At 43.0% G+C, this 23,780-nt stretch overlaps 8 protein-coding genes across 8 annotated transcripts; 4 read left to right on the top strand and 4 right to left on the bottom strand.

Annotated features, from left to right (window-relative positions):
- Positions 1 to 741: 741 nt before the first annotated feature.
- VTP21DRAFT_9304 (uncharacterized protein) lies at positions 742 to 3,173 on the top strand (the record flags this gene model as incomplete). Its single annotated transcript, XM_069400247.1, has 5 exons — positions 742 to 937; positions 1,001 to 1,551; positions 1,627 to 1,861; positions 1,935 to 2,899; positions 3,015 to 3,173. 5 exons carry the CDS (start codon positions 742 to 744, stop codon positions 3,171 to 3,173), a joined length of 2,106 nt encoding a protein of 701 aa, XP_069254192.1.
- A 515-nt stretch (positions 3,174 to 3,688) lies between these two features.
- VTP21DRAFT_9305 (uncharacterized protein) lies at positions 3,689 to 5,173 on the bottom strand (the record flags this gene model as incomplete). Its single annotated transcript, XM_069400248.1, has 5 exons — positions 3,689 to 4,057; positions 4,120 to 4,248; positions 4,321 to 4,712; positions 4,792 to 4,955; positions 5,052 to 5,173. The coding sequence occupies 5 exons, from the start codon at positions 5,171 to 5,173 to the stop codon at positions 3,689 to 3,691; spliced, it is 1,176 nt and encodes a 391-aa protein (XP_069254193.1).
- A 786-nt stretch (positions 5,174 to 5,959) lies between these two features.
- VTP21DRAFT_9306 (uncharacterized protein) lies at positions 5,960 to 6,715 on the bottom strand (the record flags this gene model as incomplete). The annotated part of the gene is made up of 1 exon (XM_069400249.1): positions 5,960 to 6,715. The coding sequence occupies one exon, from the start codon at positions 6,713 to 6,715 to the stop codon at positions 5,960 to 5,962; it is 756 nt and encodes a 251-aa protein (XP_069254194.1).
- A 1,818-nt stretch (positions 6,716 to 8,533) lies between these two features.
- Positions 8,534 to 10,155, top strand: VTP21DRAFT_9307 (uncharacterized protein; the record flags this gene model as incomplete). The annotated part of the gene is made up of 3 exons (XM_069400250.1): positions 8,534 to 9,261; positions 9,328 to 9,452; positions 9,518 to 10,155. 3 exons carry the CDS (start codon positions 8,534 to 8,536, stop codon positions 10,153 to 10,155), a joined length of 1,491 nt encoding a protein of 496 aa, XP_069254195.1.
- Positions 10,156 to 10,535: 380 nt separating this feature from the next.
- Positions 10,536 to 11,180, bottom strand: VTP21DRAFT_9308 (40S ribosomal protein uS19; the record flags this gene model as incomplete). The annotated part of the gene is made up of 2 exons (XM_069400251.1): positions 10,536 to 10,991; positions 11,178 to 11,180. The coding sequence occupies 2 exons, from the start codon at positions 11,178 to 11,180 to the stop codon at positions 10,536 to 10,538; spliced, it is 459 nt and encodes a 152-aa protein (XP_069254196.1).
- A 204-nt stretch (positions 11,181 to 11,384) lies between these two features.
- Positions 11,385 to 12,820, top strand: VTP21DRAFT_9309 (uncharacterized protein; the record flags this gene model as incomplete). Its single annotated transcript, XM_069400252.1, has 4 exons — positions 11,385 to 11,528; positions 11,599 to 11,724; positions 11,782 to 12,174; positions 12,251 to 12,820. 4 exons carry the CDS (start codon positions 11,385 to 11,387, stop codon positions 12,818 to 12,820), a joined length of 1,233 nt encoding a protein of 410 aa, XP_069254197.1.
- Positions 12,821 to 14,403: 1,583 nt separating this feature from the next.
- VTP21DRAFT_9310 (uncharacterized protein) lies at positions 14,404 to 16,292 on the top strand (the record flags this gene model as incomplete). Its single annotated transcript, XM_069400254.1, has 5 exons — positions 14,404 to 14,597; positions 14,656 to 14,828; positions 14,896 to 15,172; positions 15,288 to 15,366; positions 15,435 to 16,292. The coding sequence occupies 5 exons, from the start codon at positions 14,404 to 14,406 to the stop codon at positions 16,290 to 16,292; spliced, it is 1,581 nt and encodes a 526-aa protein (XP_069254198.1).
- A 604-nt stretch (positions 16,293 to 16,896) lies between these two features.
- VTP21DRAFT_9311 (uncharacterized protein) lies at positions 16,897 to 23,600 on the bottom strand (the record flags this gene model as incomplete). The annotated part of the gene is made up of 30 exons (XM_069400255.1): positions 16,897 to 16,970; positions 17,040 to 17,093; positions 17,161 to 18,244; positions 18,305 to 18,391; positions 18,457 to 19,151; positions 19,212 to 19,392; positions 19,448 to 19,560; positions 19,625 to 19,748; positions 19,820 to 19,993; positions 20,055 to 20,138; positions 20,199 to 20,285; positions 20,347 to 20,417; positions 20,477 to 20,608; positions 20,680 to 20,744; positions 20,803 to 20,873; positions 20,933 to 21,074; positions 21,133 to 21,154; positions 21,214 to 21,293; positions 21,359 to 21,599; positions 21,656 to 21,767; positions 21,845 to 21,945; positions 22,017 to 22,027; positions 22,101 to 22,247; positions 22,314 to 22,507; positions 22,574 to 22,676; positions 22,736 to 22,783; positions 22,866 to 23,156; positions 23,218 to 23,255; positions 23,357 to 23,388; positions 23,507 to 23,600. The coding sequence occupies 30 exons, from the start codon at positions 23,598 to 23,600 to the stop codon at positions 16,897 to 16,899; spliced, it is 4,752 nt and encodes a 1,583-aa protein (XP_069254199.1).
- Positions 23,601 to 23,780: the final 180 nt, after the last annotated feature.

Consider the following 23,780-nt stretch of genomic DNA (forward strand, 5'->3'; position numbering starts at 1 on the left):
GACACGAGGCCTTTATGGCCAAGATGGAAAAGGTCATCGCAGGCCCTAGTAGATACGAGAAATTCCTCAAGCCGTTTAGGGACTGAGAATGACAGCTTGACGTCAACCCTATGCCACCACAGCCTTGGGTTTTTTCGCCACCCCCATGAAAAGCTTGCAAATTTCTAGGGCATTCACGCGGCGGTCTACAAGAGGTGACCATTCCTAACTCACTTTCTCCACCTCCGTCATGCTACACTGGTTTCTAAGATTTCTTTTTAGCCTCCCCATCAAAGGCCCTCTGCATGTGCAAAGATTTTTCCATGGCTCAATGAGGGTGGCTTGTGCGGCCCCTTTCAAGGGTTAAAAATATCTTCTGCGCCTGTAATTAATTTATCAAATCTGGAGGAGGAGGCTTCCAGATTTAGAGAAAACAAAACACGCAAGGATGGAGGCGACAAGGATGTATATATAAGAGGGGTGGACAGGCCGTCGCGGTCAAACGAGCGAGTCTCAGATCGCGAAACGGCTCTGCTACAGCCAGAGTTTAGTAAGTTGGGACAATTTCCAAGAAACATTTTGAGTCGTTCATGGGTCGGGAGCTCGATGAGTAATTTTGTTCTTTATTCAGCAATTTTGAGTTTCCCTGGAAAAACTTAAGCCAAAAAAAAAAAACCGGATAAATAAGGTCAACTAAGCAAGTTATGCTTGCCATTGTCACCCTTGCTCCAGCTGATCCTCCCGTAAACATATAACTCAACTATGGTCCGCTCATTGAGATGGGGGCGATCGGTAGCGGCGTTGTTTCTTTGTCTTACATTGGTGGCGGGCGATGTCAACGGCCGGATTTGCAATGTGGACTCAGACTGCCTTGATCCTTCTAACAAACTGTCTACGAATTCAGTGCTTGGCCAGTACATTTGTAACAGTGGTCGTTGCAAATACGTCGTGACAGCTGGTGCGTCTGCCAATTAGATGCTAACATTCTCATTACTAATACTCTTGACATTGCACGCCATAGGCGAACTCTGCTCCGCCAACACGGATTGCGCGGCTTACTATTACCGTATCAACAATAACAATCTTACCACGCAAGCGTTGATCGACCTCTGCTCGCCGCAATTTTGCACACGAGAGTCTACCTGTGACGGTGCCTGGACCCTCCAGGGGGCACCTCCCGGTCCCGCGGGTTACTCATGCTGCGGCGGCTTAGAAATTGGCCAGACATGTCAGCTAATGGCCGGGGTCGACCCGTGCGCGTACGGAGAAGTGTGCACCGACGGCACTTGCAAGGACAAGAAGGAGCGTACTCAAATCTGGATAGGAGTATTGCTGTGTATCGGAGCTGCAATTATTATTAATCTTGGCTTAAACACCCAAAAATATGCCTTCCGGAATCATCGGCAACAAACCGCTCTTCCGCCCCACAACAGCGACTTGAACGGGAGAGCAGAAGGGATCATCGCTGATGACGATAAAGCTCACTCGATCCGAGGCTCAGCTCACAAGACTTCAAACCTACGCCAACGACTCCGACCTCTTATGTTTTGGAAAGATGTTTGCATTAGTCCGGTAAACGTCGCCAGCCTCTACATCTAACTTTTTTGTTTGCAATCCTGATCCAAGGCTTTCTTTCCTCTTTATTAGATCTGGGTACTCGGTCTTGTTATTTTCATCGTGGGTAACTTGATCAACTTTGTTGCCCTACAATTCGCACCACAAAGTCTAACGGGTCCCCTTGGTTCGGTGGGGTTAATCACCAACATCGTGCTTGCCCCACTCATAAACAAGGAGCGACTGGGAAGATGGGATATCATCGGTGTCGTCACTATCATCGGTGGAAGTGTCATAGTTGTCGTCTTTTCTGGCATCGTACAAGAGGGTAAACCATATTTTAAGTTTCGATGAAATCGTGCAAAGCTAAGCTGTCATTGATTTATCTACTCATTGTTTAGATTATCGCCTCTGTGTACTTATTAGTTTGTTTAGGCGGACAGCTACCATAGTGTACCTCTGCATCATTGGATGCCTTCTTATACTACTTTTCTTGTTTGTCGTCATCGTTGAAAGACGACGCTTGAAGCCGGATGAAAGCTTAGCACATCGGGAGCACGTGGAGATTTCAGAGATCAAGTGCGAAGAATCCGCTGATATCCTGCACGACCCCATGGAGATGAGCCGAAGCAGTGATTTGTCTCCGAACCTGACGACGGACAGCTCGAGAGCCCGTGGGATGTCTGCGAGTTCAACGTCAACCGAGGTTTGGACCGGCTCTATTGATGCTACAACTAGTGGAGGGGGAAGCACGGTGGCCGGGAGCTATGCATCCTCGCTCAACGGGAGGCATGAAGGCAATGGGGTGACGCGTGCTCGTAGTGCCTCCACTCTCGTCAATCGTGACCATCATCCCACAGTTGAATCCTCCTCGCAGGCAAACGCCAGTACGGTCCCTCGCTTTTTTGGACTCCTACCACCCCGGAAACGAAGATCCAACAGCCTTCCACTGCAACGGTCTCCCCCGGCCGAGCACCCGCCTTCAGCTAATCCACCATTTGAAACTCAGTCCTCAAGAGAAAGCATTTCCTCCCTTCACCACCGCCATGAACTGTCTCCAACCTCCCCGCTCGTCCGCTACTGCCTCCCCCTTGCCTATGCCTCGCTAGGATCCCTCACCGCTTCTCTCACGGTATTGTTTGCCAAAGCCTTGGTGCATCTCCTCACCCTTTCTGTCATCCAGGGGCAAAATCAATTTGGAAATGGCATTAGTTGGGTTATATTGTTTGTCGCCGTCTTCACTGCGGTCAGTCAGGTGTATTGGATTAATGTCGGGCTGAAGAGATATGATGCTTTGCTGCAGATTCCGGTGTTCTATTGTGTGTGGACCATCTTAGATGTAGTTGCCGGAGGAATCTATTTCGATGTAAGTAGCCAGGATTAGGTCCTGTTTAGTAGCCAAGCTTGGACTGCTTACCTCTCTTAATGAATGGCAGGGAATAGCCTAATTAACTCGTTTGCTCTTTTCTCTTGGTCAATAGGAATTTAGCGAATTCTCCGCCAAAAACTACGCACTCTTTGCGTTGGGCGTGGTCATCATTTTTGCTGGAGTAGGGATGCTGAGCCAGCGGCTTGCCAAACTCTCCAATGAGGAGGTGGCCATGCAGCAGCAGCAGCAGCAAAGACAACCTCAGTCATGACCCTGAAAGCATACCTAGAGTAGTGCGGACCATGCGTGTACACTTGGCATATTTAGAGTGAGTCTCCATCATAATCATATTTCGTACCCTCTTATGTTTCTTTTCCCTCTTCAATTCGAGAAAACCTCTATTATATCTTGGATATACTTTTTTTGCCTTTATTCTCGTTGAAAAAAAAAGGATTCATCCTATTTCTGCACTTTGATCGTTATTTCTTTTTTATCTACGTTATTTTATAGGCATTTATTTAGGATATTTGCAAGTACTTTGTACATTAGCCTTCTTTTCTCTCTCTCCCTCTTCGTATTTCTTGTTTTTTTTTATCTTTCTGTATATGCTGCTCCATTTATCTTGTTGATATTTGTTCAATCGAACGTTTTTGAGGTGTTTCTATCATTCCTTTGTTTGAATAGAAACAAAACGAAAAAAAAAAACATAACACGTTGAAAGAGTGAAGCAAAAGTGTAACTTTACAAAAAACCCGGCTAGAATGCCCTTTTATTTTCAAAATAAAATTAGTGGTGCACCCCCGCAAAGATCTCCGCTCCCTCCTGTTCGACAAATGAAGCTGTTTCCTTGACTCCCTCGTTCCATTCTTTAAGTCGTCGAGCCATACCCTCGATCTGAGGCCGGCTAAGTACTCTGGGTTGCACCCACGATACTCGCACCACACCCGCAACCTGGTCGATCTTCGCCCGCAGTAAGCCTAGGGATAGTGCTTTCATCACCAAGTGCTCCACCTCGTCGATGGGCAGACGTGTCTCCTGAGCAATCTGAGAAAAGGCCATGGAGCGGTTCTCTGAGCCACGTGTGAAGACCGCCTCAATCAAGGACATGAGACAGATTTTTTGACGTAGGAATGTAAGGTTGGCCTGGAGAAGGGGCTGGCAAAAGAAAAAGGAATAAACACTTGATAATGCGATACAATAGCCGAGAGCAAGTTTACCTGGTTTGTTGCAAACTGTGGTGCGATGGCCTCAAACTTGCCAATATCGCCCGAGTTGAATGCGAACAAGAGTTTCCTCAACCAATCATGTGGGGTATCTTTGAGTGTGTCGAGAATGGGATGCATCAGCTAAAAGAAAATAAAAGACAGAACAGTGAATTAACACATCGGGCCATTTAGGGGTAAAAAGTGGCTATTTACCAGTTCGCCAAAATTGTAGATGGTGTCTGCCATCAACGCAGCAATAGAAATGTCATATGCACGCTCCACCTGCTCCGCAAGAGATAGCTCTTCTACATTGACGCTTGCCAGGTACAACAACGCGTGTTTATAATATTGGGCGTATTCTGCCCGTGCCTTATAATAATCCGCACAAACACGGTAATAACTTGCGTGAACGGCGGGATCCACCGAGTCGAAGCGATCCAGAATCTTGCCACATTCGTTCATAGCCAATTTTGTTCGGTCAAGATCGCCGAGCAACAGCCGAAAATAGGCGGTCTCCATTGTAGCATGAACGTATGAGTCCTGGCTCTCGGGATCGTTGAGATCCTTGGTTAGAGATTCCAAAAACTGAATCGCCTCATTATAATCTTGAAGAAAAAGAAAAAAAGGTATAAGAAAATGATCAAGCAACAACGCTGATTCATCTAAGTTGGTCTGAAAAGATACCTTGGAATTGTCTTGCAGCAGAAAGCGCAATTGTGACGAGGTGCAATTTGTTCATTTTCTTCACCCAATCTGCGATGAAGCTCTTAAACATCTGAATTTGGAGCGGCTTCGATGCAGGGAGAGTTATAAATTGAAGATACTTTAGGGTGAGTTGGTGCCATAGCCTGTAATTCAAAGGTGTTAGCAGAGAAAAAGGAAGATACAGTTTAATGGTCGAGTATTCTAGAGAGTTTCAAATCAAACGCGTCCGAGCTACTTACTTTCTCTCATACAAATCTACGAATTCGTCAAAATAAGGGTGGAGTTCGGCAGGGGATTTCTGTCGTTGTTCACGCAGAAATTTGGTTACATCGATGTCCAACTCCATAGTTTCTTGACCCATACTGAGCGTGTGTTAATTTCCACTTGAACTGATCTGCTAAAATAGTATTCTTTAAAAACGCATACGTAAGTAACACGTCTTCAATATAATCGTGGCGCAGTTTAATTTCTAATACCTCTGCAGTCTTATGCCAATAGACGAGAAGGTGTAACAAAACAAAGTCGATCGCGATTATATTAAATAGCAATTACTAGCTAGAGTTCATGCTCTTAAGAGTTGGAGACACTGATCTGAGTAAACTTTAAAGCGATATTGGTGGAAATAGCGTCTCCAATTCTTAAGCAAGTGAACTCTAGCTAGAAGTTCTTATCCATGATATATCCGTTTGACTTCTGTTTGTTACAGTAAGGATTAGTGGATTGTTGTATGTAATCAGTTTGAAATAATAATATCTCTTTATTAGAATAAAATAAAAGAAATGCAGAATAAATGCGTTCAGAAATTTTTGGATATGACCCAAAGGGTGCATATCGACAATAAAAATGTTAATCTATTTCTCAAACTGCTTTATTTGGGAGTAAAATTATCTTTTTATTTGGAATAGCTAATACGGTTAAACCCAAGTAATGCATAGAGGGATATATTTGTAAATTTGTTACGAGAGAGTTCGTAACACCATTGACATTAACCAGGAAACTGATCAAATGGTATAGAGTGAAGTTGGTTAGGCGGTGGGCGAATATTCAATTGTGGATATTCTCGATTCATTAGTGTGATACATCCTCCTTGTTGAAGCTTCAAGGAAGAGGGAGGGGTGGGAGAAGCAGCGGATATTCGAGAGAGGTTCTATTCAGAGGCTATGCTCCCAGGGTAGGGAAATTTCACGTAGTTGTCCGAAAAGGGTGCATTAGTAGGGTCGCTTCGCCACTCGTATTCATTAATCTCAGCAACACGGCGTGCAACTTCTCCGCCATGTATTTTCGAGAGCAAGTAAAACGACCCGTCCAGTCCTGCTGCACCACCGCTCGTGGTGATGAACTTTCCATCTTCGATAAAACGCACGTCTTGCACCCATTTGACTTTTGGATATGCACTTAGATACAAAGGCCAAGCGGCTTTGAGCCCAGTTGCTCGATGCCCGTCCAAGAGCCCCGAGTTGGCCAGGGTCATCGACCCAGCGCAGATGGTGAAAACGTACTTTTTCACAGTCGGAACAACTCGGTGGAGCCATGCATTCAAGGCAGGGCTAGACTTTACTCCAGCGACGATGCACAGCACATCGATGTCATCAAGGGTCTCATTGAAAGAGTGGTCGGGAGTGATGACCAGACCTTCGCCAGAACGGATAGGAGTCCTTGATTCTCCAACCGTTTTCACCACAGAATTTGGGATGAAATCTGCCATAGTGGCAAGGCTGGTGAGGTCAAACAAATCAACACCGTCGGTGATCACGGTGTAGAACTTGAGAGGAGGGGTGTCCAAGGGGATGCCAACCCATTTTGACATCAACTTGTCTTTATTTCTTTTTTCCACCGACTCTTCTTGGGTTACCACCAAGGGGATCAAGGTCAAGTACAGAAGCAGGATAAGGCATTTGAACATAACGAAATAGACGGCGTTTGCTCAGAGAGTCGATGGATGATAGGAGGAAAAAAAGCGGCGAGGGGAAGGCAACAGAGGCCGAGGAAGTTGAATTGAAGTGTGGAGTATACTCCGCGGGCGTGCATCGGATTTTTATAAACTCCTGAGGATACCATATGAACCATATGTTCTTTCCATTGAACTGGGCGCATTAACATAACACTTAAACCTAGACAATGTTGATTCTCAATACAAATTAAATTGAAATCGATAATTAAAGCTGGGAAATGTGAGTTCGCTCGTTTCATCTCTCGGGTATTAAATTAGTGTCGAGCTTCGGTTAGTTTTCCTTTTTGGAGGAGGCCGCTCTACATCTTCATAAGATTAGATCGGGGAGGACCGAATGCCCCCTCCCTGATCTGATTATGTAATAATGCACATATATACAGTACGTTCAGTAGAAGAACTTCTACCAAAATACTGTCTTGTACACGAAATAGTCGGGGTACTTTGATTATTCATCTCTGAGTAATTATTGGCAAAAAAACTTCTCCTTGCTTGCAATTCTATTGTGTAAATGATGGCCATGTGTGCAGAGTTATGGACCTCTGTAAAAGCACAGTTTTTCCTTTATCTGCAATTAGAATTGCAGAATTGATATAGGGGTCTAACATAAAAGAAAAAGCTTGCGAATAATTATCTGAGAGTGATCACGATCTTGTCGTTGGATGGACATCGAATATGCCAATTGATCTCCTTGGAACTCGCCAAAGCTGTATCCTTGTATGCAGCGGCTCATGGTTGAATTTCGGTGTGAGCCAGCAGAAGCATATTCTGATAGAATCATGCAAGCTGGCAATAGCGGTAGACCGTTAGTAGTTGAAATGCACCCCGTGACATGATATCAAGTGGTGTGTAGATTGAAATTCTTTTTTTTTTGCAGCCTGAAAAGCAAGCCGAACTTAGAACTAAGGAAGTTGATCATCGACGCAATTTTGGTTCGAACTTCGAGTAGTTTGACTAAAGGGACCAATATACGGTATCTCTCTCTTCGAGACTATCCCTAGTTCATCGGTAATGAAACTTTTCTCTTCTCAAACACCCCACCCTAGATTGTGAGATATATGTGATATTTTGTATTTTATTTATCATTGCTTTGTTGAACATATTAATATCATTAATGGTCTTTCAAGCAGCTCAATCCATCGCTGTGGCCACTTGGGTATTTTGAAAGTCTACGATTTCAAATAGATCTACCCATCCTGTAATTTACTAGCCCGATTTACCACTGATGGCCGCGATTCCACACTGAAAAACCGCTGAAATTTCTAGCCAATGGCCCTAGACATATTGGCTGGTAGATCTCTTTCCTAAATACACGCATTATTAAGGTATTCAACGACACAGATTTGACAATATGGTCGCATTCCAAACTTTGGAAACAAAATAAATCTAAATCTTACCCCCTTCTCCTCTTTCTCTTTCTTATATCTCTAGTGTCTTTTTTTCTTGCTTGAACGTACCTTTATTTTTAGTCAACACCATGTTCTAACTGTATATCGTGTTATTTTTATTCCTTTATCCAATGTGGCTAAACATAATTTACCATATATTTCTACTGCTATTCTTCTCAAGTCTTTGTTCCTCGTCCCCACTGTACTCGAGTTATAAACCACCCCATAAAGATGTATTTGCGGCAAAAGTGAAAAACCGATACATTGTACGACTTAGAAATGGAGCTAGGATGCAGTCGTGTAAATATCATAGGCATCATTTTCTATCTTTCGGTCCTAAGTGCTTTTCTAACCCCTTTCCCTTTCCTAATATCCAGTTAATAATATGCTTTCTTTTCTCAACTACACCTATTATGAGCAGGCCAATGACCCATTTTGTACGGACGCGGTCCAGCGTGAAATCAAAATTGGGTCATTTCATGCGTTGATTATTAATAGCTGTCATCCGCAAATACTCTCTTCTTTGGGAACTCGTTCCGATGTTTTGAAGGTGGAGTCAGATCAAGCGGTGCACACGGCCCTGTATGTCCCACACATCAATAAGGTATCGAAAAGTAAATGTGACAAGAAAGGAGTCGGGCCAGGGGCCTGTGGCAAAGTTAGGGTGGTTACAGATGATCAAGTACTAGAAGAAGAAGTGGAAGAGAAGGTTGAGGAAATGATAGGGGAGGTGGAGGAGGAGGAGGAAGAAGAGAAGGAAGAAGGAGAGAGGTTAGAGCAACAGAAGGAGCAGGTGGACAATAAGAAGAAGAGTGCGAAGCCTATTAAAGAAAAGCCGTTGAAGGAGGAGGAATTAGAGGATATGTATGAGGCCTTGATTGCGGGTGCCAAAGAAGAGGAAGACGAAGAGGAAGAAGAAGGAAACGGCGAGGACGATGAAGATGAAGATGAAGGTGAAGAGGAGAGCAAATATGGTGATTTTGGGGAGAAGAAACACGGAAAAGGATATTTGCATTACATTGAGCAGCCTTCGCCGGATTCTTGGGGTCTGGTGCGCATCTCAGAAAGAGAACCAGACTATTCCAGGCCCTATCGTTATCCTTCTACTGCAGGGTAATATTCTTGTCTTGCTATCATATTCATTGAGCATCTACTGATAATCCGCTTTGGAAATGGCAGGGAAGGTGTTCACGTCTATATTCTCGACACCGGAATCTATGTGGATCATGAAGAATTTGAGGGGCGTGCCCATTTTAGTGCAAATTTTGTCGACGATGAGCCGGACGGTGATCTCGGAGGACATGGTAAAATAACTTAAATCATCGCCCTTGAAACTATCCCTCTCATCCATTCTGCGTCGCCCCTCTAGGCACCCACGTGGCCGGCACGATCGGGGGTTCGCAGTATGGTGTCGCGAAAAAAGTCCACCTCCATGATGTCAAGATTCTGAATCGCTATGGCGTCGGAGCTATCTCTGACTTTCTTGCCGCTCTCGAGCATGTTGCCAACCACGCAGGTTCCAAGAAAGCCATCATTAATCTCTCCCTCAGTGGTCCCAAATCCGAAATTATGGACGACGCGGTAAAAGCCTTGGTTAGAGAGGTTGGCGTTGCTATCTTTGCCGCCGCGGGTAACGCCGTAGAGGATGCATGTGATTTCTCGCCTAGTGGGAGTCCGGACGTGTTTAGCATAGGTGCCACCGACATCGAAGATCAACTGGCGGATTTCTCCAGTTCAGGCGCTTGTGTTAGGCTATATGCCCCTGGGGTGGGAATAAGAAGCGCGTACATTGGAGGAGAGGCCGAGACGGATGTCAAAGATGGGACGAGCATGAGTTCTCCACACGTGGCAGGCATAGCTGCTCTTTTCCTATCTCAGAACGACTACGGGAGCCCATACGAGCTCTATGAAGAAATCGAAAGCGCTGCAACCAAGAATATCATTAGTAAGATGGAGGATGCCCTCTCGGATTCTCGGAACTTGTTGGCCTATAATTCTTTCAGATGAAGGAGATCTTCTCATTATTATTTGCTACACTATTTTTAGTATGAACATATGTACATATTTCGCTATTTTAAGCTGTCTCTCTCTATTTGTCTATAGCTTTTTTATATATATCAGCTTAAAATCCATGGTTGTTTATCAGGAGTATTCAGGGAGTTAGTGGTAATAAAATGGCAGATTTTTGATGGGCAACGAGAGAAACAAAAAGCTTGATACACAGGATATTGCACATTAGAATGCGTATGCAGCCGCAACCAAGCGAAGTGGCCTTTGTTAGCAAACTTTCGCATTTCATGATATTATTCTGACTCCCTCAGACAGGAAGGGGAGAGAGGGGAGAACTATGGGATTATACAACTAGGTTTTATTTGGATAATAAAAAATTACTTGAGCGGAATGAAACGAGAACTGTGAGTGGCACCAATACCAGGGCGACCGTGCTTAACGGGCTTGTAAGTGATGGAGAACTCAGCAAGATAGTGGCCTACCATCTCGGGCTTGATTTCGACCTGATTGAAGGTCTTTCCGTTATAAATACCCACTACGGAGCCAATCATCTCTGGCACAATGATCATGTTACGAAGATGGGTCTTCACGACGGCAGGCTTCTCGTTGGGAAGCGCCTCCTTCTTTGCCTTGCGCAGCTTCTTGATCAGGCCCATGGGCTTGCGCTTAAGACCACGCTGGAAGCGACGGCGAGCACGAGCATGGACAAGATCCATGAGTTGCTCACTCGAGAGATCGAGGAGCTGATCGAGGTCAACACCACGGTAGGAGAACTTGCGGAACGTTCTCTTCTTCTTGAGTTCAGCAGCGTGCTGGGCGTCGTATTCGTCAGCCTAGCATAGATTAACAGACATGATCAGTCATCATGTATAGAAATAAAAGAAGGGGATAGGGGGGTGGGCGACAATCCATCCGTCAATTTGCCATCGCAAATGAAGGATAAGCGTGGAAATGCCCATCCATCCATCATTCTACTCCCACATCCCCAAGCTGTATCGCTTTCGGGATCGAACACTTACCATGTTGATATAATATACGTGACAGAGAGAAGGAGCCTTTCTTGTCCATCAGCGAAGAATATCTTTCGCAATATTGAAATTCCTTGGCTGCGCCAACTTTTCGTTGTTTTACTCTCGAGAGGCGCGCGTTTTTTTATTTTTTTGACACGATCTCATCTCGCAAGAGGTACTCTCTTCGAATATCATTATTCAAATAAAATCATCATAATGGAAAACTTGCCATTGGCGGAAAATGAGAATGGGACCGTAGAGTCAGCCAATGGAGCTTCTCAAACCGTTCCAGGAGACTCTACCGGCCAAACCGAGCCCATAACCAACGCGCTACCGCTTGAACCTCGAAGTGAACTACCGGTTAGTCTTGTAGTATGTCTTTAGTCGATGGCAGCTGGGATATCTTAGCTACCTTTGCTTCTTTGAATAGCAAACGTCGGAGGGTACGGTCGTTAAGGAACAAGATGGTAACCATGTTGAAACTCCACAGCAGTCGAAATCTAAAAAGTCAGCTAAACGGTCATCAAATAAAAAGAGAAAGAAGAGTGCCCATGATGTAATGGAATTTTGGATGGTCTGTCGATTAGTTATTTAAATAATGATTTTTTAATAGGATGACTATGATGAAGATGAAGATGAAGACGATGAAGCCGGCGGACTTCAAACTGTAACGAAATCTGGACGGAAAGTGCAGAAACCTTCGCAGTGGGCAATCGAGTCAGCCGCAAACTCCTCAGCAAATAAATCGCGTAAAACTGGGCGGCGCCCGGAAAACGCTATTGTATGTATGATGTGCAATCGTGGTCATTCTCCAAAGGGCAACCGGATTGTACTATGTGATGACTGCGATCGGCCCTTCCATCAGCTTTGCCACAAACCACTTATCGACGATGAGGTAGTAAATTCTGAATTGGCTGCATGGAGTTGCTCGCAATGCTTCGTATCAAAGGGGCTCAAGAAGCCGCTTGAAACTGGTCTCCAAGGGTCAAAGCTAACGCTCGAACAAGTAATTTATCTCATTTTTTTAGATGGTCTCCCCTTTTAATATCTAATATCTCTTTTGTACCCTTCCTTTTTTTCAGAGAAAAAAGTATCTCCTATCGCTCTCGACTTATCAGCTGGTAGATCTGATTTTGAAAGCAGAGGAGGATGCTCCATTCCTTGCACTTTATCCCCCGTCGCTTAAGAGCCCTTCAAAATACTCGCAGCGACAGACACAGGAGTCTTATCTTGGCGCCAATGGATCTAGCGCCATGGCCGGAGGCATGTTCAGCCACAATCGACTTGCACACGAATACCCAGGCTCGACCTATCTTCAGCCGTCCCTTCCTCCTCCTCCTCCCTCCAACCTGATCATGGATTTTCGAGAGGGTGCATCTCACAAGATATACGGGTCCCAGCCTACGGGCAACTTCATGACCCCTTTAGAGTCCCCTGTAAGAGGTTATGACAGCATTTCTGCGGTACCACAAATGCACCCGACCGCTTCCCCCGCCACGCCCCTCCGACCTTCTTATTACACACATTCTCTACCTGGACCCACACTTAACCAACCACCTACATACTATGCAGCGCCTCCACCGGCCTCTTTCCCTCCCCAGGGCTATACTCACCTACCTCCACAGAGGCCAACTGACAACCCATTTCCCTGATTCTAATTTACTGAAACCGATCTGCTTCGAATAGCAATCTAGCTTTCTTTTTTTATCATTCAATTTGTTTATAATATATATAAACTTATATATATATATATATTTGACTTCATCGATCTTATTTTTATTTCTATTACTATTTCTACTTCTACCTCTACTACTATTATTTTTATTTCTCTCTCGTATTACTTTCGTCATATTATCTCTCTTTTTCGTTCTTATAGCTTTCATTTATTTTTCTTTTTTAAACACTTGTATTTTGATTTTTCGTTTTACTCTAAAGCCGAGGATTTTTCTGTAAATCTATATATATCACCTTCAAAATTTAATTTTTATGTCGGAGATTAAGTGATTGACTAGAATAGATGAACATCTGGTGAAAATAAATCACGGGTGGAAGGGGATGAGATGGGTGCAACTATTGAGCATCAAAGGTGTTCTCGCCTGAAAATATACGTGTATTCTACGTAATCACTTCATACGGGAAGGTTCACATACCGAAGAGCAAACCAAACTCCTTTCGATTCTTGAATTTTTAGGCTGTATCACGCAAGACGATAGAGCGGAGTAGCCTCTCTAGGCACGGGATGACTGGAGATAATCAATACCCCAATCATTCTTTGCCAAAGAGTTGGGGCATTTCTGCTATCTTTTAATTTTCTTGCTGTTTGTGTAGCTTTTCGCCCAAAAGACTGGTTTTTGGAGATACGCTCTTCGGCGAATAGAGGAAATTGGAGCCATAGATGATCGTGCTGTCTGAGCGATAGTCCAATATGAGCCAAGGCATTTTGCATGCTGATACTTTCTATCTGCTCCGTTCTAGATCCCAGCTCAAAATCTTGCTGTGACTTAATTAATTTGGGGTTTTGTCCCCATAGTATCAAAAAAAAAAAAACGCAGCATTCGTTAGCCAACAGATAAGAGAATATCGATTGCGCAAAGCTAGTTTTAGGGGATCCGCGCCAGCTAGCCAAACTATGCAAACAGTGTTGAAGTAATAACCAAGATACCCAATCTGGCGTTATTTTACAAGATATTAGGGTGTGATAAAACGGCTCCAAACCATTATGAAATAAACGCGGCGAGATGTTGGAGTGGCATTGGTGGAGGTAATGAAATCAAAATGCGCATATGCTTGCATATATGTGCCTTCATTATTTTCATCCTATGCAACTAGATGACACGAAAGCTCCCATATAGAGGTTGTTTTCGGCTATTTTATGATCCATGAGGTCGAAAAAGCATTTCGGGCATGGGCACTTTGGTTTCCTCGGTCCTGTAGTCGCTTCCGCTGGGCAAAACTCTGGGAAGTGCGGGGCTGTGACCCTGCTAGAACATTTTGGTTTGGGCCGATTTCGGAAGACCTTTTCAAGTTCATTAAGAAAAACCTGCCAAATTAATTGATGGCAAAATGCGGGCTTCGATTTTTTTTGGCTTCCCCACAGTCTGATCCATCATTTTCACGTGTGCGATAAAGTCTCGTGGGGTAGGAAAACCTTATCTCGCTAATTTCACAGTCTCGTTTTCCCCAGCTTTTTTTCACTTTTATTCTCCTCTCGCTCGCTCTTTTTTTTTGTACACTAATGGCGACGGAATTCATCACAACATTCGGCGCGGCGGTTACTGTGCCTGCTGCCTTGCTCACGTATTTTTGGCCTAATCGAGCTATTGGGTCAGACTACCGCCCCGATATCCCACACCCTCCAGAGTTTCCCTTGGTTGGAAGCTTACCGGACCTTATAGCAATGCAAGGATGCATCCACGATTTTATATCTGCGTAAATATCCTCAAGATCCTATGGCTTAAGAAACTTTTCTAACTTGTTCTGTGTGCAGGGCCCATCAGATCTTAGGCCAGACTTGGTATTTTTTTTTGTTTTTTCTCGCTACCCTTTCCCCTTTACTCATAGTTCTACACTCTTGGCTTGTTCGTAGGTCCTTCACTGCGCTGCTGTTCCCCCGTCAAATTATGACGATTGATGCGCGAAATGTGGAGCATGTTCTTAAAAGTAACCCTTGTTGTTTGCCTCCTTCATAGAGTAACCCAAACTCCTACTAACCTTGTCATTTTTACAGATAAATTCGAAAACTACTCGAAGGGCGATGATTTCCATACCAAAATGTTTGATATGTTCGGTGATGGCATCTTTAATGCCAATGGAGAAAAGTGGCGGTATCAGCGCAAGACTGCAAGTCATATCTTTAACGTGAAGAATTTCCGTGATTGGTTTACGGGTGTCTTCCTCGACGAGGCGAAAATTGCCTTCAAGATTCTAGACGAGCGCGCTGCTAACCTCGAAGAAATCGACTTGAACAACTTGTTCTACCGATACACGTTGGAGTCGTTCTTGAAGTAATTATCTTTCTTTTTTTTTTTTGTTTGCCGCAACTGGCTTTGCTGTAACATCGGTGCTCACTATCTTATTCCCTTGTCTCCTTCCTCTTTTCGCTTGTGTTTCTTATACCAGGATTGGGTTTGGTACTGCAATTGATGCCATGGATATGTCCAAGGATGTACAATTTGCCAAGTCCTTTGATTTTGTGCAGGTGAGCTAAACTCCTCTGCTTGTCTATTCTGCTCATTGGAACTAACTTATTTCATTGCAATTTTTAAGAGTGAGATTGGAATTCGTCAAGTTCAGCCTCTTTGGCGTATTACAGAAACCTTCTCCTCGCTCTTCTTCCCAAGCCGACGATTAAAAAAACACGTTAAGGTGGTAGACGAGTTTGCGCACAAAATCATTCAGGAGCGACGCAATAACCCAGACACGACTAAGCAAGATTTGCTCTCGCGATTTATTTTCAATACCAAAAATGAAAATGGAGAGCCTCTCAGCGACAAAGAGTTGCGCGATATTGTGCTCAACTTTATTATTGCGGGACGCGACACCACGGCAGGCACCTTGGCTTGGACATTCTACTGTCTAATGAACCACCCAGAAGTCGAAGCGAAAGTCTACGAGGAGGTGTGTTCACAGATTGGTGACAGAGACGAGCTGGAGCCGCAGGAGACCTACGAGGTGGTGAAGCGTCTCACCTACACCACCGCAGTATGGAACGAGGTGCTTCGACTCTTCCCGAGCGTGCCCTTGAACCAGAAGATGGCCATGTCCGACGATTTCCTCCCAGATGGTACGTTTGTGAAGAAGGGTGATCATGTTGTGTGGAGCTCCTACTCAATGGGTCGCAACGAGGCTATCTGGGGCCCGGATGCCAGAGAATTCAAACCAGAGCGCTGGCTCAAGGAAAATGAGCGCAAGCCATCGGCTTTCGAATGGCCCGCATTCAATGCTGGCCCGCGAACCTGCCTTGGGCAGATGCTTGCGACCATTGAGGGCGTGCTCGTGATTGCGCTCCTCGTCAAGCGCTACCGTTTCCGCCTAGTCCCTGACCAAACTATCATGTATGCTATGAGTCTCACGCTACCCATGAAGGAGGGGATGAAGGTTATCGTGGAGAAGAGAAAACCCTAATTAGGTGTTCTGCGGAGTGCATCTCGTTTCACTTCACTAGCTTGTTTCTTTCTTTACTATTCTCTATTATTCTTATCACTATCCATATTTTAAACGTTTGTAATTCCTCTTATATATATCTCCCAACGCTTATCGATAGGCTGAAGACCTATATAGTATACAGTAGATTTTTTCTCAATTCTTGTTTCCCGAAATTGCAAGAACCCTTGTTCAATTTCTTGTAGCTTAAATAAAATTCTTGGTAGAGTCTTCTTGCCAAAGAAAACTCTTATCTTGTTTGACTGAATATTTGGAACTGGAGTTGAGAGTTAAAGTTATGTATTGTTATTTCACTCAGTCACGTTAAGGCACTAAAGCACAATTGATCTATTGATATTAAGACTGACAATCGTTATTATGTCCGTTGGCTAACTTAAATTTCGATGACCCAAGTAAGGTGTTCTGGGTTGAAACCAGGTATTCTACTGGTTTGTCTTTTCGCAAATAAAGATATTTTTTGATTTTGTTACGGTCTCTGTTTCAAGCAGATACTTGTATTCGTACATTTACACTGTGCTGCATTAAGAATAGGAAGTGGATAATTTACAATATATGCAAAACATCTTCAACTCATCGATCCATAGGTTCTATTCCATTCCTCATACATGTTTAGATCTTTGTCGGAAACAGACGCACGGACTATAGAAAAAAAATCACAAGTTAGCTTTTACAATTATGAAGTGAGAACTAAGTGAGAGTTCTTTTTACTTTGTGTAAGTGCCTCAAGGAAATCCTGGTGCTGAATCGGCCTAACATCCTCCGCTACAACATTATTGCAATTGAGATTTAAAAATTGAAATTCAAATCACGTTATGGTTTAATAACTTACCAGAGATGCTTGTAATATCTCTGATGGATCGGATAGGACCTAGCGCAGCCTCTCTGCAAAGCCCATCCATATCCGAACCAGAGTAACCCTCTGTCAATTTCCCAATGTCCATAATTTCCTCCTCTGTTAAGGAGTGTTTTTGCCCTTGAAGGAGATTCTTCACTATACTGCATCGAGCTTCGCATTCTGGCAAGGGGATATACAAACGCTTTCGAAACCTTCTTCTTGCCGCCTCATCCAATTCTTGGGGTCGATTGGTCGCACCTACCACGAGAATACGATCCTTATCTGAGTCAGTGGTAACGCCATCGAACTGAATAAGGAACTCCGTCTTCATGCGGCGGGTCGCATCAAATTCTCCGTCTGTGCGCTGAGTAAGGAGGGAGTCGATCTCGTCGATAAATACGACAGAAGGCTGGTATACACGCGCAACCGCAAATAGGGCTCGCACCATTTTCTCTCCATCGCCAACCCACTTAGATGTAAGCGAGGAGGAGCTGATGCTGAAAAAGGTTGCGCCGGACTGGCTCGCAATACATTTGCCAATCAATGTCTTGCCCGTGCCGGGGGGACCAAATAATAGTAGGCCCTTGGGAGGGCCGCGCAGACCGTAGAAAATATCGGGTCGCATCATTGGCCAAGTAACGACTTCTTTTATGGTTTTTTTCGCGTGTTCCAGTCCAGCAATATCGTCCCATGAGACAGGCTGCGATTTGTCCATAATTTCATTTTGAATCATCTCTATCATCCTCGGCTCAATATTGCGCAGACGCTCATCGGTGGGCTCCATGTCCTGTTCAGAAGGTTTGGACTTAGAGAGAACAGGATTACGCCGGGTGCGATTGGTGCTTTCTTGATTGTAAAACCAATAGTCCTTCTTGAGCTGTTCAATATCATCCTCTTCTTCACATTCAGATTGCTTTAGTGGAGGAATGAATTGAGCTCCTCGCTTATTTGGGTGGGCTGCGCGTTTCCGATCCGGAGTATCCACGTCTGAAGCACTATCTCCCTGAATGACAGCACGTTTACGGCTCTCACTCAAAACCTTCTTCATCTCCTGTCTTTCTCCTTTTTCCAATATTGCCTATTGGGTGCATGTTATTTTTTTAGAGTTAAGGAATAGTGTATCCAGAATGCAAAATACCAGTTGCTTTGCCGTCACGAAAGGGCTTGTTGTGCCTCCAAGAGGCGCTTCTTCAGTCGGAGAGTTTTCTAATCTGGTTTTCTGCTTCTAAATACTCAGTTAGATTCTGGCAATAGATTTTTTTTTTAAAAAATAAAAGTATGCATATTTACCGCTTCATTCTGATGAGTAGTAGATTGAGTAATTTCCTGATTTTCGCTTCCAAAAATTTCCTGTTTCTTGAGATTCATATGGTGACTACTCGGGTTCTGCAAAGACATAGATGCACCTTCCAATTCTCCACTGCCTCTTTGATTTTTCAGTTTTTCAGCGTTAGGTGTATTGCGAAGATCTTGCCTGAGAGGAGATTTCTTTAGAGCAATTTGGCTTACAACTCCCCCTCTTAAATCTTGATCTTCTTCAGGCTTGTAAACGGAGTGCGTTGGTCCTTGAGCCTTGTGCTTTCGATCCTGAGGAGATCCCGACACATCTGAGATCTTACTTTGCATTGACGGGAGAGTTTGTATAGGCTGGGAATTGGGTAGCTGTGAGGAACCTTGCATCCCGCCTTCTCTCTCTTCTTCCTCCTCTTCCTGATATATTGCCCAGATAGGCCGACGCTCTGATCTCTTTGTTCTACTTGTAATCCCAGTGGAAGTAGACTGCTCTTCGTTGAGGTCACTGGAATAGTCCTCATCGTATCCTGCCTCATCGGCATTCAATGGTTCATTAAAAGATTCTTTCTCTGCTGGCTGGCTACATAGCTCCTCTTCGCTTTCCATGCTTTCAATCGCGGATCGCTCTATTTGTTGCATCTCTTGCATCAGACCGCGCATAAGATGCTCCTCAATATATCCATTGGGGAAGCCTGGAAAATAAAATATGATTTGTTGGAATTTACAACAATAGAAAGGAGGAGGGGAGATACCTTTGCAGTAATCTATAATATTTTTCCACATTTTATTCGATCGCAAGAATTCCGCATTTCCAACCAAAATAAGATGCCGACGAGCACGCGATAAAGCTACATTGATTCTCAATGGATTGTTGGCGAAGCCGATTTGCTCAGAGCGTACACATGACAGAATTATAATCTCTCTCTCTGCGCCCTATGCAAAATGCTTCCAGTAACGGTCAATAGCTTAAAATTGCTAATATACATACTTGAAATGCATCCACTGTGCTAACTTGAGGAAGGCCTGATTTTTTGTTAGTGCTGGTATTGCGTTCATTCCCCCCCTGTAGAGCTTTCTCGATTTTGCTTGCCTGCATTTTGTCTTGTTGGAGTTATAGAGTTAGTTACACAAATAATTATCGATGAGAGCAGTAATGAGGTTTTACAAAGAGCAATGACACCAATCTCCGAGGCTCGCACTTGTAACTCTAGGAGCCGAGTGATGATTCGAATAATTACATCTATTTCTCTTTGATTGTACAGAGATTTGGACCCTGGATCGAGTTTTTCCTAATAAAATGGTAGAGACCAAGTCATTTTCCTTAGGTGGGACTCAATATAAATAAAGACTAGCTTCTTACATTGCCGGGTATATTGAGAAAACATAAAGTTGGTAGCCCGTTCACAATCGGCGACCGATTTTCGTCACTGACGCCATTCAATAGACGCGAAGAGTAAAAGAGTGAGTTGCATACTCCCGCAATCTGTGGGTGACAGCGGTACTGGGTTCGTAACAGTATAGGCTTATGGTTCAACTATCAGAATATCAATGCGTTACTCCATATACATCGAGACATTCGACTGCAAGATACTCACCTCCACCAACCGATTGAATAGTGACCGATCAAGCCCCGAATCAATATTTTTCAGGTCGCATTTGGTTTGAATCGTTGGGGGAAGCTAAAAATAAGCATAGAATGAAGTTTTGCGTCCGCTATACGATAAATTTTTGCAATTTACCTGAAGTGGATCTCCCACCATAATCAAACGTTCACATCCAAAACGGCACAAAGGCACAAGAGCCATGGGTTCAGTGATTTGTGATGCCTTTTACAATTAAAAGAGAAGGTTAGTTTAAATACGGAGCATAAGTGTGTGTTCAACTTGCCTCGTCCAATATTGCAATGCGAAACTTCATATCACCAAAAATATCTAACATGGACGCCATACAAGTCGTACCTATCCATGCATTTAGTCACTCCAGCTCTAGAGCCTATTAGAGAAAAATATATACACACCAACCACCAAAGCGCGTTTAAGGAGCTGCTGATTCTCACTCTGCTTGAATCGTCGTATGGTTTCCTGTACAAGGCGACGCTCACTTGACGATATCTGGTCATCATCGAGTATAGATTTAAGTTCTTTGAGTTCTATATCCGAAAATGAAAATAAAGTCATATGGTGAGACACAATAAGTAACGTAACAAATTCATATATGTACCTTCATCACTGGATTGTCTTCGTTGAGCGGTAAAGGGTAAAATTCGTTTCGCAATCTTTTTTATACTATTAAAGAAAAAACAAAAGTAAGCGCTGGAGTCTTTAGGCGCTATAGCGATTATACCTTCCAACGCGTGCAAACTCTTCAAATTCAAGATCCAGTAGTTGTAGTAATATTCGATCCACTGCTACGTTCTATCAGTAAATATTAAGAATACCAATTTTAGGCTTCACGTATAAAAAAACTACTATACCGTTATTGAAGTTATAAGTATTTGAAAAGGGTAAGCAAATTCTTCCACGGCATCGTCGGCATCATTGTCATTAGACTTAGTAGAGCGATGTATAAGCTGAAAAACTCTTTGCACGAAAATGACTAGCACAGCTATTAAATAGCTGAAAGAAAATTTGTTGTTCCAATATTATTCTTTTATGATAATAGGTCTCAACTAACCTCTTGCCAGCTCCAAAAACACCTTTTTGAGATATGATTGAGTGATCTATGCTATTTTGGATGAAGAATGCAATAGCTTACCGTGAACCAGGAATATGGGGGATGGAGGTGATTCACTGTTAATTGCGGCAATAATTCCCTCAGAAAAACGCCTCAAAACGCTATTCTCCGGTATAGAGTAAGGTATTATTTCTTTATAACATCACAAGAAGAAAAATTGACACACCTGGTTTGGTCCTCGTTCAAATGGTAATCCAAAATGGTTCTTTCAATGACATCTTGCAATCCAATTTCCATTGCTTCTTCGGCACTCATCAAAGGTAAAGTGCGACTTTTAATAGGAATAATAAGAGGAGGCTTGAATCTTCCAGGTCCTACAGGTCCAGCTAAAATATTTTGTGCATCGTGAGAATGTTTGAGTATTAGAGGCAGCAGCGGAGAATTAGTAAGGCATTCTCGAAGATTGTCTTTTATATAGGGAAGTTAGATATCAATATAAATGCATGAATATTATATCCTATACCAAGCATCATCATCTCAGCATTCACGTTGATTAGTCTAAGCGCAAATACACGCTGGGTATTTTTCGCGAGTGATCTAGCAATCTCAGAGTCTCGAGGAAATATACATTGAATCTATATATATATGTAAAATTTGGAATCGTAACAAAAATGCTCACTAAAAGCAAACTGTGTATAGACAATCGACTCACTTCAAGGGTAGAATCGCTAAAAGGGCCATAAAATGTGCTGCGAGCCAAAAAAGTGGACGCAGGTTCGAAATCTACAGAAGAGGAGACGACCCACATATCATCTTATGGAATGGAGGTAAACGCATGATTTTGGAGCCCAAAATTACTATATAAAAATATCAAGAATATATACCTTTCGAGTAACTATGAGGAAATGACAGATATCAGTGTTAATATAGGTAAGCACCATATCAACTCCTAATCAATTGAAATTTACACTGAGTGATGCTCTTTTTCAGAGAGCTGCAAAAGTACAATCTCTAGCTCTACGCACACATCAGAGAATAGTTCACTCGAGTTGGGATAGCTGCTACTATCCATATTTCGTCCAAGGGTCGGGAATATATTCTGAGGTGATGCCAATCTGTTATGTTTGAGAAATCGCTCAAAATTAAGATCAAGTGAAAACTGCTTTTTAAGTTAGATTCACCTCAAGCCGCATCCCTTATAAAAGCCCATTCCATGTGATCGGAAATAGTATTCCACATTGTTAATATTTGGCATCTTCTGCTTGTTATATTTGTCGAAGAGCATCCGGAATTGGATCGACAAGGTATTAAGAAGTATTTGCAAGTGTTCATAGATGGCATGGGTGAATATCTCTCTATATTGTAGAGCAGACGACTAGAAAAATATCAAGAATGTGTCAGAGAGTATTTTAATAGTATCAAATCGATGCATCATTCTCACAAAAAGGGTAGGTATTCGTGCGCGACGTATTAAATGCTCCTTGTTCCGTACTAGTAATTCGCAATGAGAAATACTCGGAAATTCCAAGCTTAATGGGGATGATCTAAATATTCGATATAGAATAAGTTCACTGTAATACTCCACAAGAGACTCTATGCATACTTGAAAATATTCTTCAGTGGTACCGGTGTTGGCGTTTTAATGGTATCACTAGTGTTGGAGGGGACAAGAGAATTCAGTCACAATCACTATCATTTGTATACATTAAATAGAAATATGGACGATAAATCACCCCTCCTTAACTTCGCTGGTAATTTTTCCATTAGGTTTAAGTAACGCACGTGAGGAGACTATGTCAACTGTATTCTCAGCGGTTCTTTCGGTAGTATTGGTAGCGGACAATGGAGTGTTAAAGGAAGTGGGCCTATTAAGCCCAATTTTTCTTCGCTTTACTGACGGTATTACTCCTTCTACCGGCTTTACCAGGTTCTCGTTCGATGATTTGAGTGATTCAACTGTAACTAGGTGTCGATCAAACTCAAGTTCATCGCCAACGGAAATAGTGCGACCCTTTGCGAACAAGCTGAGTCCAAAAACATTATTTGATGATTATGAGGAGAAAATCATATATATATGAATTGTACCTATCGATCTTAGTATTATTGTCATCATATAGAACGATCTGTTGGAGAAAAAATCGCGAGGTGAACAAAAGTATTGGTTATTTGGAATGAGTTTATATTAATTAAACAAATGTTATGTGTGAATATAAAATATATATACCTTGGCATTAGAGCTGAAATATTTCAAGAAGCCTAAAGAGAGAAGAGCGCGGATAATGTTGGATTAGAAGATCATGCACGGAAATGGGAAATATGATTGTGAATGGGATATGAATTCGAAAATAAATTTCAAATGAAAAGTATCCCGTACCGTCTTGCCACACTTTTGTCTTCTTGTGTTTCTGAGAAGTGTACAGAACAACATAATGTTCAAAAGAATCGTCCGATTCGGAATTCGCTTTCATGACTCGTGGATTTTCGATCAATCTCAGTGCTGCATTGCTTTAGCACCGAAGCACAGGACAGAGGAGGTTGAAACTTCTCTATTGTATGAATGCATACGCGTAAAATCGAGTAATATACCAAACCAGTCACAAAATAATTTATTCTTTTTCAATTTACACGATCAATTCAAGATACAAGCT

The sequence above is a fragment of the Calcarisporiella thermophila genome (assembly GCF_041956535.1).
Source record: "Calcarisporiella thermophila strain CBS 279.70 unplaced genomic scaffold VTP21scaffold_5, whole genome shotgun sequence".
NCBI classification, from domain to species: domain Eukaryota; kingdom Fungi; phylum Calcarisporiellomycota; class Calcarisporiellomycetes; order Calcarisporiellales; family Calcarisporiellaceae; genus Calcarisporiella; species Calcarisporiella thermophila.